The 21489-nt window shown below is 42.1% G+C and overlaps 1 protein-coding gene across 11 annotated transcripts in view; it reads left to right on the top strand.

Moving 5' to 3' along the window:
- Positions 1-21489, top strand: part of DLG2 (discs large MAGUK scaffold protein 2) — a 1449547-nt gene that overhangs the window by 1025357 nt on the left and 402701 nt on the right. For all 11 annotated transcript variants that reach the window (XM_043528333.1, XM_043528345.1, XM_043528361.1 and 8 more), the window contains one exon: positions 2729-2898. In XM_043528333.1, the coding sequence (XP_043384268.1) occupies positions 2729-2898 (170 nt within the window). The remainder of the gene's footprint in view (positions 1-2728; positions 2899-21489) is intronic.

Raw genomic sequence — 21489 nt, 5'->3', positions numbered from 1 at the left:
AGACTTTTAATTGTTTATCTTGTTTCCTAGTTGTACCAGTTGAAACTTATCGGAGTTTTCTTCTGTATCTCTTCTTTTCTCCAAAAACTTGACAACACAATGTGTCTTTGGTTTCCAAGGCTTTTTATAACAATCTTGTTGAACACAAAATTTCTACTCTGTCAGAATTAGTCTAAATAATTCCCTGGAAATTCATTTATGCTTTGGGTATGACTTTATATTCCCCTCAGCACATTAGAACTCTTGAGTCTGTGATAGGATATCCTGTTGCACAGATGTATTGCTCTAAAGGAATACCGTGAGCCCAGAGTGAAGTTTCATATATAAAAGCATTTAGTATACTGGCATATTATCTGCTTTCTTTATTTTCTTTGAGTACTGTCATTTCAGTTAGTTTTGTTTCTTGCGTGTTATTATTTATGTATATCTTCAGCACATACAATGGGGTTAGATAACTCTCAGTAGCTGTATGTTGCACAAGCTGCATGCCCGAAAGCACATACAATCTAATTGCACCCAATGACCAGTAAAGGGCAACAAAACTGTGGGGTGAGGTGTGAAAGAAATGGCAGCTGCCTGCAATCGTTAGAAGAACTTACTGAATTAAGTTTAAATACCTTTAGGGTCCATTGTATTAAACACAAAGATTATATGTTATTGTGAGGATGGATGATCAAAAGACTATATTGAACAATGTGTCAGACAAGCATGGACTTTTGGAATAATAGGTGTGAAGTGGATTTCTTAGGATATATCTAGGGGGAGGTGAACACACATACCCCAACCCAGATTATGCAAAAACCCTGCCTTTTGAAGTGGGCCCTGAGGAGTGTCCCTTTGTCTGCTGATCATCTGTTACATAAGGCCAAGATCAAAGCCCCAAATACTATAAAGAAAAGACTAAACTATTGATGGTGGTTCTGGTTCTGCGCCAAGCCTGTTATGAGCTTGTAGCCACAGGAAAAACCCTTTGTGGGGTTTGAAGGACTGATTCCTACAAGAGCCCTTGTTGAGGTGTGATGTTTGGTAAGCTTATTAGCTTTTGTGTAGGGCCTTTTATTGTTTTTAATGTTTTCTCTGTAATGCTTTCACCTTAAGAATAAATGTGTTTGCTTATAAAGTGCTCTGTGTTTGTTTATAATGGCTCCCTATTACAGCTGTTCAAAGTGAAAGCAAAGTGCAGATGCTGGTGTGTTTAGGCAGTCTGGCTTGTTAGGGATATCACAGTGTAGGTAGGAAACTGTGGATCCTGGAAAAAAAAACTCAGTTGGGAGGAAGAGAGACATTGGTCTCCGTGCAAGAGAAGTGATGGCTAAGGAGCTGGGATCCTATAGTGGGTTCCCTCGTGGGAACACATAGGGGCAATACAAGTGTAGTTGCCCTGAATTGTGACATGGGGATGACAGAGGAAGGATTGGTTCCAAATGTTAAGTTTACATGTTTATTTTTTGACAATGAGACATTGGTACAATAGTTTAATTTGGGCAAGGGCTGAGCAACAAGCAGTTTAGGAGCTCTGGCCCTCGGAGCAGGGGCTGAGCAAATAGCAAACACATGTCATCCAGCCTAGGGTGGGCAGGCTGTCACCCCAGGGTGGGGGGCTGGCAGCAGCAGGGGGTAGAAGGACCCAGGCCCACCCTTCTCCACCGGGTTCCAGCCCAGGGCCCTGACAGGAACCTGAGGGTTCTGCCACTGGGTTAGCGGGGATCCCACTGAAACACACTGACTTAGACTCTGGTAACAGAATCAGACTAATGTCTGGGGTCCCTTGGCTACTTCCTACTATCCCTTTGAAGTGTACCTCCATCTCCTGGGGTTCCTCCATCTCCCCAGGGTATATCGCCAGTGGCAGTCCCAGTAGCTCCCCCGGGTACTGGTCAGTTGGCAGTCCTGGCTCCTCCTCTGGGTTTTCAGCACTGTAGAGCTCTGTCTTGGCTGCAGGGCTCGGCAGTGGGCTTCCTTCCCCAGCTCTTGCATAAATGAGCTGCATGGCCCATTTTTTAAACCTCCTGTGCCCCTCTGCTTCTGGCATTGCTTGCCTGGCTCCACCCATCAGGAGTTGGAGCGTGGTTTCTCCCCCTCAGTCTCAGAGGGAGGCCACGCCGCCTCACTACAAAGCGTGATAGCATTTTTTAATTTAAGTGATATCACTGGTGGGCCTTGCTGATGAAAAACGTTTTAAGGAGGTATTTGAATGAAGCAAAAGTGATTGCCTTGTGTATATTTAAATAGCTGATTTCCTTAAGAATAAGCATAGTACTGATAACAGAGCATGAGCTCTTTAATAAAATTACATTAATGTAAGACTTCCTTGTTAGAATAGAGCTGGGAAGTGGCCTACCTTGAGCCAGAGAAGAAGTTTGTTCTTCATTTGTTTTGCTCTGGCACTTGGGAGTGCTAGTCATGGACCAGGCCCCACATTGTACGAGGTGTACAAACACAGAGAAAAGACAGTAGTTTCCCCAAAGAGCTTATACTAGGTAGCAGCAGTTCATCTCTCTAAATGATCAGACAGGATGGCAAATACAATCAGGTGTGCCATTTCAGTGGGCCAGGTGTGCCATTTTCCCACTGTTAATCAGTGAAATGCATCACACTAAATCTGTGGCCTGACAAACATCCCTATTAACCTGTGTTCATTTGATAATATTTCTGATGAAGCACATTCTGCTCAATTTCAAAATAACAAATGCAACGTTCTCTAAATCTGTTTTTTCTTTCCTTGCAGGGTCAATGATTGCATCTTGCGGGTGAATGAGGCTGATGTATCAGAGGTCTCTCACAGCAAAGCCGTAGAGGCACTAAAAGAGGCTGGCTCTATTGTGCGATTGTATGTTCGTCGAAGGAGACCTATTCTGGAGACGGTTGTAGAAATCAAGTTGTTCAAAGGCCCGAAAGGTAAATATGTAAAAGAGAACCCACGTTTTGACATTTCGTTCTGGCTGCATAACTAAGCTCTTCATCCAAGTGTAACGGGCACCTCAGCCTGACCTTTTGGAATCTGGCCGCGCTGGTGTATATTGAGAGCAGAAATGAAATGGTTTTGGACTGCCACTGTCTGAGTTCACAAAAAGAACAGGAGGACTTGTGGCACCTTAGAGACTGACCAATGTATTTGAGCATAAGCTTTCGTGAGCTACAGCTCATTTCATCGGATGCAACCGGTTGCATCCAATGAAGTGAGCTGTAGCTCACGAAAGCTTATGCTCAAATACATTGGTCAGTCTCTAAGGTGCCACAAGACCTCTTTTTCTTTTTGAGGATACAGACTAACATGGCTGCTGCTCTGAAACCTGTCTGAGTTCAGTTGCCTGTTTTCCCTGCAGCTGTTGATGAGAGCACTGGAATCTAATATTCAGTATAGAGGGAATTCGGGCAGCTGGCCTGTTTTAGATGGTAATGATTGCAGAGAGAGCTCAGGGCTTGCAAAAGAAGGACAGCAGAAGTGTCAGCCAGTGAGCTGTGTCAGCCTGTGAGCTGTCAGGTAGCCCTCCTTGTTCCAAACCTTCTCCCCAGCTCCAGCATCTGCCTTTCATTTAGGATGCTGTTGGATATGGTCTTCTCCAATTCCCCTTCTTTCAAAAGGCCATATGACTATCCCCCAACTTCTCCTTCCAGAGTTTCCCCTAGGTTTCTCTCTCCCAAAGCTACTGTTGAAAGAATAAAAGATAAAACAGACTGTCCTAGCAAGATAGCTCAGTTGTCCTTGCATAATAGGCTGTTTTTCTGCTCATCAAGTTGCCATGGAAATGTAGGATAAAAGCTCCCTGCACACAGGCTTAAATCGTTTTGTCTTCACTATCTAAACCCTCTGGCTGGTGAAGGAGCCCTCTGGACATTGTAAAGACTTTAGTGTAAATTGCAGGATCTCACAGAAAACCTGAAAATAAAATATTTCTTAGAAGCAATACTGCTCATATATAAAACTTTCAGCATTACTCTTTCTCCCTTTCTTCTTACTAAAGGTATTTTCATGAAAACAAGACCTTTCTTTCTTAAGAGCTCATTTGATCCTAATGCTTATTCCCACCTGAAAAGCTGCTTTTTGAAACTACCTTATTTTCCATAGCTAATAATACCACAAAAAGAACTGTTACTTTCAGTGGGGGTGGTGGGGGGTGGGGGAGGGGGAATAGGCAGCAGATACCAATGAACTCTTAGGGTATGGCTACACTTGCAGATGTAGAGTGCTTTGAGCCTTGCAGAGCGCAGTACGGAAAGCTCTGCAATCTGTCCACACTGAAAGCTTCAAGCGCATTGGCATGGCCACATTTGCGGCACTTGCAGCGGCATTGGGAGTGGTGCATTATGGGCAGCTATCCCAGCATGCAATTGACTGCAACATGCTTTTCAAATGGGGTTGGGGTGGAGTGTGACAGGGAGTGTGTTGTGTGTATGTGGGGGGAGAGAGAGTGGGTTTCTGGGGGGCTGAAAGCATGTCTTGTAAGTTCAGACAGCAGCAGACCGCCCCCTCCTCCCTGCCTCTCTCTCTCACACACACAACATTCCACAGTAATGGCTTGCTTTGTCTCGGAGCTGGCTGTCAGAAACGGAGCTTTCAAAGGGCATATCCGCATTCCTAGGCAAGTGCAAAACAATGAGAAGAGTGGCCACTTGACTTAAGGGGATTATGGGATGTTTCCAGAGGCTGATCAGAGCGCAGTAATGCAACACCTTGTTCACTGTGACACCCGGGTGTTTCAGCCACTAAGCAACAATCTTCTTGCTGAGGTGGAATACCAGGAGCACTCTAGCCATGGAGTCAGAGCGCTCTACGTGCCTTGCCAGTGTGGACGGGGAGTTACCTAGGGCGTCCGGGGCTGCTTTAATGTGCTCTAACTCACAAGTGTAGCCAAGCCCTTAGTCAATAAGGGACCTAATTCATTTCTAGGGTAGCTCCACTCATTTCAGTGGAGATTTTCCATCAGACCATATGGCTCCATGACTGTTTTTTTTTTTTATATAGATGTCTTTAGTAATAATGAATGAGTCAGGTGAACCAAAGTCTGACATACTCGTTTGGAAATAAAATGATTTTTCACTGGCTTTCATTAGGTCTCATCTCGTCTTTAAAGAGTTCATGTTTCTGGAAGCTGGTATGACAGTATTACTGGATTTTATTTGTTTACTGAGATATTTTGTAATGTACTGTGAAAAATAGCACAAAGTCCTGCATATTGTAAGTACCTGTGTATTAGGAATATCACAAGCATTTGATACTTGGACTTCAACACTGCATGGTTCACCAAACAGTAAGGTATATTTAAATGTGCATCTGAGGGAAGAATTTAGCCCTAAGAATCCAGAATGTTATAATACAAAATTGACTTTCAAATGCAAAACAGTCTGTGCTGGGAGACTTTCTATGTACATGTTAAATTGGAACAGTACAGGAAGCAGTGTTTTAAAGAATTTTGAATTAAACAAATATGCAGTGCAACTGTTATCTTGAGTAACCTAAAGAAACTAAACATAACATGTCCTTTAAGCTTTTGATGAGACAGTAAGAAATAATTTAGTTTTACTGTACCTGTGGCTGCATTGTGGAAATGGAAATGAGATGTTAGCACTTTATTTAAAAAAATTCTTGCAAGATTTTCATTTTGGTTGTGTGCCTAGAACAATTTTGTTTTACGTTTGTTACAGAACAGAGTCAATATAAAAAAAGCTTTTACGACAAATGAAGAACTTTTTACCTCTTAGTTTTTCAAATATTGATTTGATAGTTCTAGTTAATAAATATGAAATTTACTTCAGACATATACTCCAGCTATTGAATTGTATTAAACTAGGTGTCTCTTATATTTCCATTTTAGCATTACTGAAAATAAGTTAACTGAAAAGCAGGTTGAAAAAATTAAAGTAAATAATCAGCTCTTGGAAAAAATAAGTCTTTATGCTTTATAATTTGAGCTGTAAGTGATGTGCTTGTATGCTTCATATGTACTACAGAGAAGGAAGGAAAAGAGGAGGAAAATAATTTATATATGCTGGTTACATTTTTTTAAATTAGTATTAATTTTCATATAGTAGCAATTTTAATCTGATTATTTCAAAGTCTTATATCAACGATTAGTCAGACCTTGTGAGGTAGCTGTGTACCTCTGTTATGTCCATTGTACAGATGAGTAAACTGAAGGACATAGAAATTATAAGAGGCCACACAGCACGTTAGTTCTAAAGCTGGGAATAGAATCTAAGGATCTTGTCTTGTAGGCTTGAGTGCTAACATCTATCCATGGCACTACACTCTGTCCATTCACACTGAAAGTAGTTTGTCTGTGAATTACTCTTTCCTATCATTGCTATAAACCATAGAAACCATTTAGTATTTATATACCCAAAGAGATTTATAGTCATTTATCTTATTTTCAACAAGGAAAAACTGTTAGTTTTCAGACAAGAAGGCTGTTCTGATGCCAAACTTATTGTAGCAAAGATGTTTATAAATGCTCCTTTTGTATCTTTGCGTCAATATACTGCTGACTTCATTACCTACTTTGCTGAGAATGCACCTCACAAAACTTAGTCCTGCCCTCCGCAGCATCCCCTACACTGAATGATCAGTTCCTGTACTTGCATGTGCAATAGCTCATACTTGTCAGTGTTTGAAAGCTATAAGATAAGGATAAGGAAATTTGTAGAGGGAAAATACATGCATTTATTTTCAACTGAAGTACAAAGGACTTGGAGAAATTTTTTGGAGGGATTTAAATGTTTTACAAAAGTTAATCTAACTAGGGATGGTTGGCACGTAAGTTGATGATTTTGCATCAGATGTGGGTTTCTGTGTCTCATATAGAGGGCAGAATGGAAGCCAGCATATTGCAAATATATTATAAATGCAAAACAGTTAAGTGTATGCCACATATATCAAGAAGCCTTGTAACCCTTCAATTTGACAATTTGCAAAAGAGACGAGTGAGGATACCTCTGAACCGTTTAATTTTTTCTCAAAATTCCAAGACCAGTCTGACCTCCTGTACAACACCAGCCATGGAACTTCCTCAAAGTAATTCCTAGAGCATATCTTGTAGAAAAACATGCAATCTTGATTTAAAAATTGCCAGTGATGGAGAATCCACCACAACCCTTGCAAATTGTTCCAGTGGTTAATTACCTATTAATTAGCTTCAACTTCCAGCCATTGGATTGTGTTATACATTTGTCTGCTAAATTTGTTCCCCATATAGGTACTTCTAGACCATGATCAGGTCATCCCTGAACCTTCTTTCTTAAGCTAAACAGATAGACTTAAGAAGCTCAGACTTAAAAAGGTATGCTTTTAAAACCTTTAATCATTTAATTAACATGATAGGTCCAAATTTTCCAACAGGTCCATACCTATGTAGTGATGGATGATCATGGACCTATGTATGATAAATATACAGGCAGTCCTCAACTTTGACATTCGACTTACGACAAACAGCATTTACGACACTTCTGAATTGACACCCTGATTCGACTTATGTCAATTGGTTTCGACTTTATGATCGGTCCCTCAGTGGAGGGGATTGAGGTTCTGAGTTACGACCTTTCGATATACGACGCAATTTTCAGGAACCAATTGTGTCATAAGTCTGAGACTGCCTGTACAGAGAGAGAACGAGAGAGAGAGAGAATTTTAAAAGCCTGATCATTACAGAATCTTTTCTTTATCATATGTTAGAAAATTGTCCCTAATACATAAATCAAATACACAAGTTTAGCAACATACTATTATTGGAAATGAAAGACCAGCTATTTATGAAGTGCTATGCAAGTGCATTTCCTGTTGGTCTGTTTCAGAACTCTCTCTGGGTCTAGACCTCAGCAACTAGTTTCTTCTCAGTTGCTACAGCCAATTACAGAGCAGATACATTCAATATGCCCACACAATGTCTATTTCTGATTGACAGTCAATAGGATTAGGCTCCTTGGGGATTTAGATGGTTTTGAAAATTCTATCCCTAAATTGAAAGTATGTGTTTTCTTTCCTGTGTGGAAACATAGCAAAAATAATGACCATGAGAATGGATATTTTTAAATAATCAGTGTCACAGCTGTATACACCATAGTGTTTGTATCAAGGAAACAAGTGTGCATAAATTTAAGCACTTTGTCTAAAATGGTACTTGGTCAGCTTTTGTAATTTTACATGTAAAATAGCTTTCTGTGAGACCTTGCAACAAACTGATTATTTTTTATGAGGAATGAATTACAAACTTTAGCAGCATTCTCCCTCGTGTCCTGTCTGTTCAAGAATTATAATATATAAACCCATTTATTTATAATTGAGTAAAGCTTTCTGAAATGAAGAAATTTTATGGATCTCTGGGGTTTTCAGGAATCTTTGCTATTTGATCATTCTGTACAATTTATATTTTGTTGACAACAAAACAGTTGTTGTGTGCTTGATCAGGGATAGAAGTTTAACTTGATTTTTATTTCAGATTTTAAAGGATCAGATTAGGCAAGCCCACGATGCCCCTGACTGCAGCCTTAGTCTTTCTGATATCCAGGCATGCTATATGTATATTATCCCAGTCTGTTAGTTGTTTACTATGATGCGAATGTAAGAATTTAAAAATAGATGCTCCTCTTTGGTTCACTCTATGAAGGTCTTATTGCCTACTTTTTCCATACACAAAGTGCAACATGTACTTTCAGTCTGAATTAGTTTTTGATCAAGAGAGCCACAAAACAAGGAAGGGAGCAAGGTGCTTCTCTGTAGCAGGCTGTATTTGAACAGAACATGGAATAACAGTTGCCTCCAGGAGACAGCAGGGTCCTAGAAATTTAAAAATGCAGAGCGTATAAAATCCTATCATATGCCTAGCAACACACACATTGCTTTATTGTCACTGAAAGTTTCTGTTGCATCTGCATATAGTAACAAATCAGTTTTGGGGAGGTAGAGAGTACCATATTACTTAGGCTCTTATGGGAAAGGCAGGTTGAGTTGTGTAATTAGCATGGTTGTACACAGAGAGGGATCCCTATGAAGCACTAAGTTCATTAGTTTCAATTAGCTTATAAAAAATAAGCGATGAGTAAAATTCCACTGTGACACACAGGATGTGTCTACACTGCAATAAAACACCCGTGGCTGGCTCAAGTCAGCTGACTCGTGCTGGCGGGGCTCAGGCTGTGGGGCTATAAAATTACAGTGTAGACATCTGGGCTTCTGCTGGAGCACCAGCTCTGGGACCCTGCATGGAAATTTACTCTTGTGCGTAATTATTTTTTTTTAAAACCTACCACTTTTTCAGATGAGAAAACTCAGAAATATTGAGAGCATATTTCTCCTCTCCCGTTCTCACTGTAGATTTCTTATCTTCAGTGGCTCTTATTATTCTGTTCTTGTTTTGCAGGCATAGCTCCCATTGACCGAGTGGGAGTACTGCAAGCAGAACTACTTCAGAATATTGTATTTACTTATGGAAAAGTCCCCCAGAGAAAGTCATGTTAAGGTGAAAGAGGAGAAGAGCTTTATTCAAGTTAGCCTTTTTCATGGAAAAATTTGCAGGGTTCCAGAACCTGGGCTCCTGCCCAAGCGTGAATGTCTACACTGCAATTTTATAGCCCCACAGCCCAAGTCAACTGACAAGGCCAGCTGAGGGTGTTTTATTGTAGTGTAGACCTACTCATAGTGTCATCGATGGAAACCACTGCTTCAGCCAGGGCATTAAGGGTTTGCTTCACTCTTTATAAATATAAAATGTAGAAAACTGCAAAAAAGGCAAACGTACCATTTTCATTTTTTCCCTACAAAACCTTTTAAACTATGGTACACACAATGATCTCGCCTGATATTAGGAAACATAGCACAAGTATCACTTTTCTCAAGTGATGTGATCACACATAGGCCAAATGACTATCTAATGATATTAACCTTGAGACAAGTTCTTGCTGAAGCTCTTCTTCCTAGACATATTTGCCAACATACTTTGATACCTTTCTTTACAGAACCTTTAAATCAGATAAATCAGATAAATTAGAGAATCTTTTATTTATGGATAGTAGAATTCTACCATTGTTAAGCTGACAGTTGGTAGCCTTGTTATACATAGACATGGTGTCAGAGCATATATAACATGGGTTTTGATTGATAGCTTACGCCCTTCCATCATACACTAGAAAGAAAGCCAATTTAAAAACAGAAAATATTAGTTTCAGTAACGATAGCAGGGCAGGATCATGTATTTTTGTTTGTTTTTCAAACAAATTTTCAGGAGCATAATAAACTCCTGACCTCACTTTCATAGCAAATGAGACATTTCGAAGATAACACAGCTGCAGAAAAGATGCTTAGATAATGAAAAACAGATGAGAGCAGGAAATCTGGGAGGAGAAATGGCAGATTAAAAATAGCAAATAAGAAACAAATGTAAAACACAACTGATTATGCCATCTGGAAATTCTGGTGACTTGAGCCTCTGCTCTTGTATTTTAATTCACCATTGATTCTATTTATTATTGGAGTGGAGCTCAAGTCATGAATCAGGTCTCCCTTGAGCTAGATTCTGTACAAACACAGGATAGACCCCCAAAGAGCTTAATTAAGTATAAGATAATAGAATAATGGCCTTCTTTTTACTAGTGAACTGGAGTACAAGGGCATACCTCCTTCTGGAAATTTTACATTGGCTTAAAAATCTCAATAAAACTGAAGATAGGAAATTTTGTAGATAAACATTTGAGCTAAATACCTGAATCTCAACTTTTAATATACGGTATAAAAAAGTAGAGAAATAGGGTTAATTCCCCCCACCATCTATGAGTAGATCATATTAACTGGCCAGGAGGTACTCTAATTGGGATTGGCAGAATGTTGAAAATATAGCCTGCCAGCGGCCCTCTGAGTCACTGTCTTAGAAAGGTGCAGACCCACTGGAAGTAAGGATCACAGTAGGCTAAAGTCTAGGTCTATTACTCCTTCCTATTGGCTCTGATAATGGATTTTTTCCCCATTGTGGTTGAATTTGATCAATAAAAACATTTAATTGTACGCCTTTATTTTTCTTAATGAGTACAGGTCTGCTTGGACCTAATTTTAAATCCTGACCGAGGCTCGATCCCAAGCTGATCACAGCTGACCCAACCCGAAGAGTGTCGAGTCATTTTCAGACTCGAGCCAACATTTCTTCCTGAACCTGTGTCCGTGCCACCAATGCAACCTCCTCCTTGGGGCTCAGCCTGGTGGGGGCTTCCTGCGCCCCATGGGCCGGGCACAGGATCTGTCCCCGGCTGCCTCCTGCTCACGTCATTGACGTGACAGCTACCTGCCCCACTCCTGCTGTCACTGCTGCCTCGCTGTGCAGCGGATTGAGAAGTGCTGTGACTGTGATACACACTTCACCTGTATGTGCGTCAATGCTGAATGGTCGCTGTGGTTGCCGAGGTGCTGTTTAAGCTTTCCCATTGTAGTCTGAGGGACGTTAATATGTTTATGTTGCTGTTGGAGATGGAAAAAATATTAATGAGACTATGCAGAGGCGGTCACCATTAGTATAAGGATATGTCTTCACTACAGAGATAGCCGAGGCTCTTATCCAGGTGTTGCTCTGGCGCCTCTGCTTTCCACACACAAAAACCTTTTACTCACACAATGAAAGCAGTTCCCAGTTCTGCTTTTATTTGGGCTGGTAACCGGCCCCCTTTGCCCTGAGGTAGCAGGCTAATAGTCCTCCAGTGCTTTCCCACAATTCCCCCGTGTACTCAGAAGGACAGAAAAGTTCTCCCACAATGCCCTGAGAAAGAACAGGTTTCAGAGTAGCAGCCGTGTTAGTCTGTATCCGCAAAAAGAAAAGGAGTGCTTGTGGCACCGTAGAGACTAACAAATTTATTTGAGCATAAGCTTTCGTGAGCTACAGCTCACTTCATCGGATGCATCACGAAAGCTTATGCTCAAATAAATTCGTTAGTCTCAAAGGTGCCACAAGTCCTCCTTTTCTTTTTGAGAAAGAACAGCTCATCTTACTGCTGCACATGGAACCTACGATGCGCCTCCAGAAGTCCTAGCAACACACACAACAGGAGGGCATCGCACCAGTGAGGTCATAGTAATGGGTTTCACAGTATGGTTGTTCACCCAGGTGCTGATCACCCAGGCTAACTGCAGAACGATGCATCTCTAAAGGACTACTGGGGTATGCTTAAGAGGTGTCCCATAACTTTGCACTTCCTTGCTTTGAACAGTTTGCATTTGCAGGGGGATGTCACACTTAACCAACCTGAATTCCTTCTAAACAAACCTTTTGTTTATATGTTTTGAAATTATTTATTAATTCACAATATCTAAGAATCCACAGGGAATCTTCACTGCAAATTAGTGAAGTTCTATTATACAGCCACAGTAGTAAATTCTTGACCTTGGTGGTAGTGCTGGCCAAAACACTAACTTGCACTGAGGAAATTTGATATTTGATAGATCAAATTCTCTTTCAAAAATGGTATTTAATACCTTTGCTTTCTCTTCCTTTTACCCATGATATAGAGGTGTTGCTATTCCAGGTAGTTTAGGCCAGTGCATCTTTATGTATCAGATTCCTCCCCCCACACCCTCCATATAGTGATGTGCTACTGCGGTATTCTCCTTTCTTTTCCTATGTGTAGATGCTGGGAATGTATGTTACTCTCTCTGTTGCCTGTCTCCTTTGGTCTTTGATCGCTATTTGTTGATTAACTTTCCCTCATGTGGTTCATGCTGTGTTGCTTGCTAGAAAATACATCCATTTTCATTTGTTATCTCTAAACAATGAGATTTTACAAACTTTCTTTTGAAGTCACACTATACTTGTTGTTTTGTTTTACTTGTGTATGGTATATGTGGTATGGATCCACTCTCTAACTAGACAGTCGTACCCTTCTTTTTTCTGTAGACTTCCACATAAATGTGCTTTCAATATTTTTTTTCTTTCCAGAATTCTTTCTGGATGATCTGTTAAACTAGTATGACCCATTTTAAGTGGTCTTCCACTTGGAATGAATAGAAGACCATAGAGAATTGAACACATTGTCCCTTCCTGTTCCCTTGGGGCTATTTGCTTCTTTTAGTGCACATGCTCTGGATGATGTATTTGAGATAGATTTGCACTGTAAAAAAAATAATTCTTAGATGGTTTAGGATCTTTCTGTTGTAGTACTGTCTCTCCTAAATATATTTCTGCGTAAATGAAGGGCTGTATGGAATTACATTCAGTGTTGCTATCCTTTTCTAAGATTTGTTTTGTAGTTTGCAGATTGCTTGTGCTCAGAGTTCACAGCATACTGTAGAAAATTGTTGAGAGTCCCTTTGGTGTGAAGAAAGTGTAGTATCACTGTGGAATGAGCCTATTTTTGCAGCCTTGACTAAGACACAGCTCCCACTGACTTCATTTAAATTTTTGTTTCCATAAGACCTGCAGGATTGGGCCTTTTTGTTTTTGTAAATGTAAGTTAAAAAAGAAATCCTGTCATTTTTAACTACCAAGCCAGATTTAAAGGGTACTGTCACTGTACGTCAGAGAGCAGCAGATACAGTGGTCACTATGAAAATGTCAACACCATTACCTCATAGTTATTTCCTGTTCAAAGTCATTTTTCTTGCAGTTGTAGGTTCAGTAGTATTGGGCATTGAATACAGCTTGGCAACCCTTAGCAGTTTTAGTTTGGAGGGCGTTGTACAAAAAGGTACTTAGTTCTGATTTGTGATGATTTGCACCCTCTAAAATTTGCTTTGAATTTCAGGTTGAAAACAAGATTTACATTGTTTTGTTGAAATCGTTCGGAACAATAGAGTTTTTGCAGTTTTGAACAAAACCCTAAATTCCTGATCATACATAAGGAGGATTGGGATTTGAGTCTTATGAGTAACGCACTGAACTGGGACTCCAGAAATACAAATGTTTTTATTTTAAGTGGTTCATAATGTGTCAGTAAGTACTCAAAAGTAGTGACTGCTTTTGAGAATATCGGCCCAAACACACATCAGAGATGTCTAAAATGTGTAGTTATAAGATCAACATTAATAGCTGCTGTAATTTTTGTCATCCGTATATATCAGTGGTGGGCAACCTGTAGCCCATGGGCTGCACGCGGCCCATCAGGATAATCTGCTGGCAGGCCGCAAGATAGTTTGTTTACATTGACCATCCACAGGCATGGCTGCCCGCAATTCCCAGTGGCCGCGGTTCTGTGTTCCTGGACAATGGGAGCTGCAGGAAGCGGCACGAGCCGTAGGGACATGCTGGCCACCGCTCCCCGCAGCTCCCATTGGCCGGGAACAGAGAACCGCGGCTTAATGGGAACTATAAACAAAGTGTCTTGTGGCTCGCCAGCGGATTACCTTGACTGGCCGTACGCGGCCCACTGGCTGCTGGTTGCCCACCACTGATATATATGGTTAATTGGTTATACTACTTAAAACCGATAAATGTTTTCTAGTCCTCCTACTGCTGTGTATTTTTACCATACAAAAATAAACTAAAATAGTTGATATTTGGGGATGAATTACAAGAAGAATCATTTCATTGTAGCATTGTGCTTAGTAGTCAGCTAAGGACTGGCTAATCTAATGACTGACTAATCTAATCGCCTTCTATGATGAGATTACTGGTTCTGTGGATGAAGGGAAAGCAGTGAATGTATTGTTTCTTGACTTTAGCAAAGCTTTTGACACGGTCTCCCACAGTATTCTTGTCAGCAAGTTAAAGAAGTATGGGCTGGATGAATGCACTATAAGGTGGGTAGAAAGTTGGCTAGATTGTCGGGCTCAATGGGTGGTGATCAATGGCTCCATGTCTAGTTGGCAGCCGGTGTCAAGTGGAGTGCCCCAGGGGTCGGTCCTAGAGCCGGTTTTGTTCAATATCTTCATAAATGATCTAGAGGATGGTGTGGATTGCACTCTCAGCAAATTTGCGGATGATACTAAACTAGGAGGAGTGAGATACGCTGGAGGGCAGGGATAGGATACAGAGGGACCTAGACAAATTGGAGGATTGGGCCAAAAGAAATCTGATGAGGTTCAATAAGGATAAGTGCAGGGTCCTGCACTTAGGACGGAAGAACCCAATGCACCGCTACAGACTAGGGACCGAATGGCTAGGCAGCAGTTCTGCGGAAAAGGACCTAGGGGTGACAGTGGACGAGAAGCTGGATATGAGTCATAGAATCATAGAACCATAGAATATCAGGGTTGGAAGGGACCCCAGAAGGTCATCTAGTCCAACCCCCTGCTCGAAGCAGGACCAATTCCCAGTTAAATCATCCCAGCCAGGGCTTTGTCAAGCCTGACCTTAAAAACCTCTAAGGAAGGAGATTCTACCACCTCCCTAGGTAACGCATTCCAGTGTTTCACCACCCTCTTAGTGAAAAAGTTTTTCCTAATATCCAATCTAAACCTCCCCCATTGCAACTTGAGACCATTACTCCTCGTTCTGTCATCTGCTACCATTGAGAACAGTCTAGAGCCATCCTCTTTGGAACCCCCTTTCAGGTAGTTGAAAGCAGCTATCAAATCCCCCCTCATTCTTCTCTTCTGCAGACTAAACAATCCCAGCTCCCTCAGCCTCTCCTCATAAGTCATATGCTCTAGACCCCTAATCATTTTTGTTGCCCTTCGCTGGACTCTCTCCAATTTATCCACATCCTTCTTGTAGTGTGGGGCCCAAAACTGGACACAGTACTCCAGATGAGGCCTCACCAGTGTCGAATAGAGGGGAACGAGTCAGCAGTGTGCCCTTGTTGCCAAGAAGGCCAATGGCATTTTGGGATGTATAAGTAGGGGCATAGCGAGCAGATCGAGGGACGTGATCGTTCCCCTCTATTCGACATTGGTGAGGTCTCATCTGGAGTACTGTGTCCAGTTTTGGTCCCCACACTACAAGAAGGATGTGGATAAATTGGAGAGAGTCCAGCGAAGGGCAACAAAAATGATTAGGGGTCTGGAACACATGACTTATGAGGAGAGGCTGAGGGAACTGGGATTGTTTAGTCTACAGAAGAGAAGAATGAGGGGGGATTTGATAGCTGCTTTCAACTACCTGAGAGGTGGTTCCAGAGAGGATGGTTCTAGACTATTCTCAGTGGTAGAAGAGGACAGGACAAGGAGTAATGGTCTCAAGTTGCAGTGGGGGAGGTTTAGGTTGGATATTAGGAAAAACTTTTTCACTAGGAGGGTGGTGAAACACTGGAATGCGTTACCTAGGGAGGTGGTAGAATCTCCTTCCTTAGAAGTTTTTAAGGTCAGGCTTGACAAAGCCCTGGCTGGGATGATTTAATTGGGGATTGGTCCTGCTTTGAGCAGGGGGTTGGACTAGATGACCTCCTGAGGTCCCTTCCAACCCTGATATTCTATGATTTTATGATTCTAAGGAGCTGCCAACCATTCTGACTTAACCAGCTTTGGCCATATGGTTGCCAACTTTCTACTCACACAAAACCTAACACCTTTGCCTCACCCCCTGCCCCACTCCTCCGAGGCCACACCCCTTATCCAAGGCCACGCCTCTGCTCACTCCTTCCTACCCCCGTCGCTTGCTCTTCCCACCATCACTCTCATTTTCACTGGGCTGACTCAGGGGGCTGGGAGGAGGTGAGGGCACCAGCTGGGGGTGCAGCCTCTGGGATGGGGCTGGGCATGAGGGGTTTGGGGTGCAGGAGGCTGCTCCGGGCTGGGACTGAGGGGTTTGGAGGACAGGAGGGGGATCAGGGCTGGGGCAGAGGGGGTGGGGGTCAGGGGTGCAGAATCCAGGTGCTTTCAGGCAAATGGGAGTCGCAGGGCCGGTGCTTGGGGCAGGGGAGCATACAGAGTCCCCTGGCTGCCCCTATGCATAGGAGCAGGAAGGGGGGACATGCCGCTGCTTCCAGGAGCCGTGCGGAGCCACGGCAGGCAAAGAGCCTCCCTTAACCCTGATGCGCCACTGACCGGACCTTTAATGGTCAAAAACCAGACACCTGGTGACTCTGTTTGGCCAGCTCTGCTTCTTCCCAGAACGCATTCTTGGTCACATTTGTAAATTGTTGTGTAGCCTGAGGGCATCATCCTTACATTTCAGTATAAGAATAAATTCATGATCCAATTCATGCCCAAAGATGGGATTAGAAACGTCTCCTTAGCTTCCCCTCTCCTCCTGTGAATTAACTCCTGCCTTCTCTTCCCTGCTCCTTTCTTGTAGTCTCCGGACATAATACAGAGAGCATGGTGGAAGCAAGAGCTGTGCAACAATTGAGAGGCTGGCAAACCTTCCCTAACCACTCCTCAGAGAACAATAGCATGAGTCATCACCTATTTAGAGGGGAGACTGGAATTAACCCCAGGCCAGGGAATGTGGCGGCCACCTTCCCTTATTTCTTTGTCTTATAAAACCTATCACAATTGGAACTGAAAAAAAATGCTACATAAGGCATACAGCTACAACATTTGGCTGTAGAATTTCATTACTTTAGTGGATCCCAATTTAATACAAGCAAGAACAAATGCTCCAGCTAGTCACATTACAGAATGTCCCAATTTTAGCATATCGATTCAGCACCATTGCCTAGAACTATACTTCACTGATAGGCGTGACTTCTCACATTCGACTTTTCTATCTTGCAAGAAACCATGCCTATCAGTGTAGGTTAGTTTCTGCCAGCGGCACTGAATTGATATCCCTAAATTGAGAGTCTCTTTAATAGAAGGTTTCAGAGTAGCAGCCGTGTTAGTCTCTATTCGCAAAAAGAAAAGGAGTACTTGTTAGTCTCTAAGGTGCCACAAGTACTCCTTTTCTTTAATAGAACTAGTTGTAGTTTTTGTTATTTTAATACATTATTGTTCCTAGTGAATAGTGGGGGGGGGGGGAAGAGGTGGGTGATATATGTTCCTTTTGACAGGTTTCAGAGTAGCAACCGTGTTAGTCTTTATTCGCAAAAAGAAAAGGAGGACTTGTGGCACCTTAGAGACTAACCAATTCATTTGAGCATAAGCTTTCGTGAGCTACAGCTCACTTCATCGGATGCATAAAGTGGAAAATACAGTGAGGATGTTTTATACACACAGACCATGAAAAAATGGGTGTTTGTTTTCCTCAGACTTAAAATCATATCCTCTAGTTTGACTGTTGATACAGACTTATTCCTATTCTCTTCATTATGCGGTGTCTTATGGACACAAAAAATGCATTAGTCCACTTATCTCCTTTGGGCACCAAAGTCTTACAACAGACCTGCCCAGACTGTCAGATGTGAAATACTTCCCAATTTTCAAAGAGCAGGGAGGCACCTCATTCCATTCTATAAAGAAAACTAACACTTGTTTACTGTGATTTCAAAGGAAAATAGCTTTTTGATTATACAGGACACCTTTGCTCTGACACTCTAGCCTGTGGCTGACTATTTTCTGTCTGCAGTGGAGAAGTGAAGCAGGCCTGCTACTCAGCTTATTACAATAGCAGTCAAGTGGTTCGAAGAAAATAAGCTTTTTTGAGAGTGTGAAGGTTTTCTAGATTATTGCTTCACCATCCCATAGGAATAGTGTTGCTTGGCTGAGTGGAAGGTAAACCTGCCCATTGCAGTTACTGTCCTAAAGGGTAGATGTGCTGCTTTGGTTCTTCAGTAAACAACATGCATCCCAAGAATAAGTATCATGCTCTGCATTGCTTCGTCTTTGTCAAACACAGAATCCTGTACAATACTTTTGCAAAGGGTAATGGTTTTGATACGAGAATATGAAATAGCTGCAATATTTGCTACATTCCAACACCCTAGCATTTTTCTCAGGGGGGGAAGAGACTTAAAGCTGTCTCTTCAGTGTGTCTTTGCCATCAGAACACAGTGATTATATGGCATTATGCAAACAGAGTGTGGTGATTAAATCCAAATGTCATTATATTTGGCCAAATTCAACCCTGCCTGTAAGCAATTGTTAATCAGTTGACTTCAGTGAAGTTGTTCCTGCTTGCAACAAAGCTGTGTGTCCTAAATGTGTTTTCGCACGTTATTTAAGGGACTGTGGATGTCCTGTTGGTTTCAGAATCTTCCTTTGACATCAGGATGATTTTTGAAATACAAGTGGCAAACCTATCAAGTGTTGTTCTCCTGTTGTTTTCATTTTGCAGTAGAATAAGGCAGTAGAGACCATATTGTAATACTGACTTATAGAATTCATATAATTTATTGGGACCCTGCAAGTAACAATTCCAGCACCAAAGGCAGGACTTAATTTCCTCGTAATTCTCCCTCCTCCCAACATAACATGCAAGACAACAAGTTATCACTAAGATAAAGATATAACACCCCCTGTTGATGGTGGTGCTGTCTATACTGGTCATTACAATACTTATATGCTAACGATGAAAAACCTGTGCAGCAAAGTCTGATCTATGGTAATATTTTTAAAAAGTCACCTAATTCTTAATCATTCTCCCCACAGTTATTAACTTCCTGGAATAATATTCTAAAGTGGCATCTGCTCTCCCAATAAATTATAACCATCCCTTTTTATAAGTCATTCATGAAGCATGAGGTCTCTACTGAAATTACAGCACTCTCTGTATCCTCATCATTGTAAGTATTTCTGAAGTGGAGCAGTAGCAATTTTCAAGTCTTTTAATAGCCAGTCGAGATGGCTGTAAAAATACAACCATGAACATTAAGATCATTATTAAACTGCTGCAGAAACACTTACTGAAGATGCAGACCCAGCAGAATGCTATTCAACTTAATGAATTGTGCCTGCAACAGAGCAGAAGGCAGCAGGATGGGGAAAGAAAAATTTGAAGATCAGATTGGAAGCAAAAGAAGCTTTAAAACAAATAGTTTTAATAAAAACAGATGAAAACCTGGAATTGTTTTTTCTGTGTCCCACAGCAATCTGTTCTCCACCAAAAACCACCATGTCCCCGGTTGTTGTGGTTCTTCCTGCAGCTCTGCAAATACTGGAGGATTTTTCATCCTGTGTTTGCAGCCCTCGTGACAGTAGAGTGGAGCTCCATGCAGTAGTGTGGGCTCCATGCTTACGACAGAGATGGCGGAGGGTGAGAAGTGCCATGTAGGTTTCTGGGATTTAAAAAAAAAGGTGCAAAAATGATAGGAAATGGATAGCAGTATGTGATGGATAAAGTTGCATGATGGGAATTGGACCCTTTGCTCCCATTCACCTCTGTGTGACTCATTTCTTTCTTCCCATGTATTTCCAAGTTTTCCCAAAAGACAGCACGCCAGATGATGGCAAGTTGCACACTGGGATAACCTATCCATGGTGCACCACACTGTATCAATACAAGCACGCCTAGTGACTAAACACAATGCTGATGGAGGGAGCCAAGTATGCATGTGCACAAGGAATATACTAACTGCAATGATTTTATGCCAACCTAACTTGCCTTGAACAAAGTTTGTAGCATGGACATGGCTTTAGGCTTGTAAATGTGAGATGCAGGAAAGGCCAATTTCCAAACGGTGGGGTCATACTTAATAGCTTTGCTGCATCTGTGATACCTTTGTCTGTATCATGAAAAAAACCCACAAAGCAAAACAACAAACCAAAAATGTCTCCTTTGCCCCCTTCAAACTCTGAGTTTTCATCTCTCACATGCGTGGAACAATTTCTTCATTTATCATCACCAACCTTTCTTCCTTTTTTAAACTTCCCTCCTTCCTAAAATCCATCTGTTCTGGGATATGTACCAGATATTTTGTAAGTAGAATGCTGTTTTTGTTATGATAAATGACAGTTAGTAGTCATTGGAAAGCAAGTGACTCTCAGTCTGGTGGTTAGGACAATCAGCTAGGGTGTGGGAGACGCTAGTCCTTGCTCCAATGACTATTTTATTAGTTATACCAAGTGGAACAGCTTCAACAGGAGAGACTGAAAAATCCCCATACCAGCTGTCACAGAGTCCCCGGGCGATGCTCTGGAACTGCTCCCTACGAAGCCAGGCAGGACTCTGGTGAGGTCTCCTCTCTATGAGCAGACTGTCTCCAGGAGACACCGCTCACACAGCTTCCACCTTCCTGGGTCTGACCTCAGAACATTCAGCATCCTCTGCCCCTCCGTGTGCTTCCCACAGCGAGTCCGCCCCGGTGGGGTCCTGAGGAAGCCAGAGGGTCCTGCACCCCAACTTCGCAGTCAGACGGGACTCTCAGCCAGCCAGTAAAACAGAGGTTTATTAGATGACAGGAACACGGTCTAACACAGAGCTTGTAGGTACAGAGAACAGGACCCCTCAGCCGGGTCCATTTTGGGGGGCAGTGAGTTAGACAGCCCCGTCTGCACTTCACTCCATGTCCCCAGCCAGTCCCAAACTGAAATGCTCGCCAGCTCCTCCTCCTCTGGGCTTTGTCCCTTTCCCGGGCCAGGAGGTCACCTGATCTTTGTCTTCAACCCTTTAGCTCTCACCTTGCAGGGGAGAAGGGCCAGGACATCAGTTGCCAGGAAACAGGGTGTTGGCCATTCTCTGTGTCCAGACCCCTGCACACACCTGCCCTCTAGGGCTCTGCAATGATCATACACCCTTATCCCACTACCTAGATACTTAAGAACTGCAT

The sequence above is a fragment of the Chelonia mydas genome, chromosome 1 (assembly GCF_015237465.2).
Source record: "Chelonia mydas isolate rCheMyd1 chromosome 1, rCheMyd1.pri.v2, whole genome shotgun sequence".
Lineage (NCBI taxonomy): Eukaryota > Metazoa > Chordata > Testudines > Cheloniidae > Chelonia > Chelonia mydas.
This window is presented reverse-complemented; position numbering and strand designations above follow the sequence as displayed.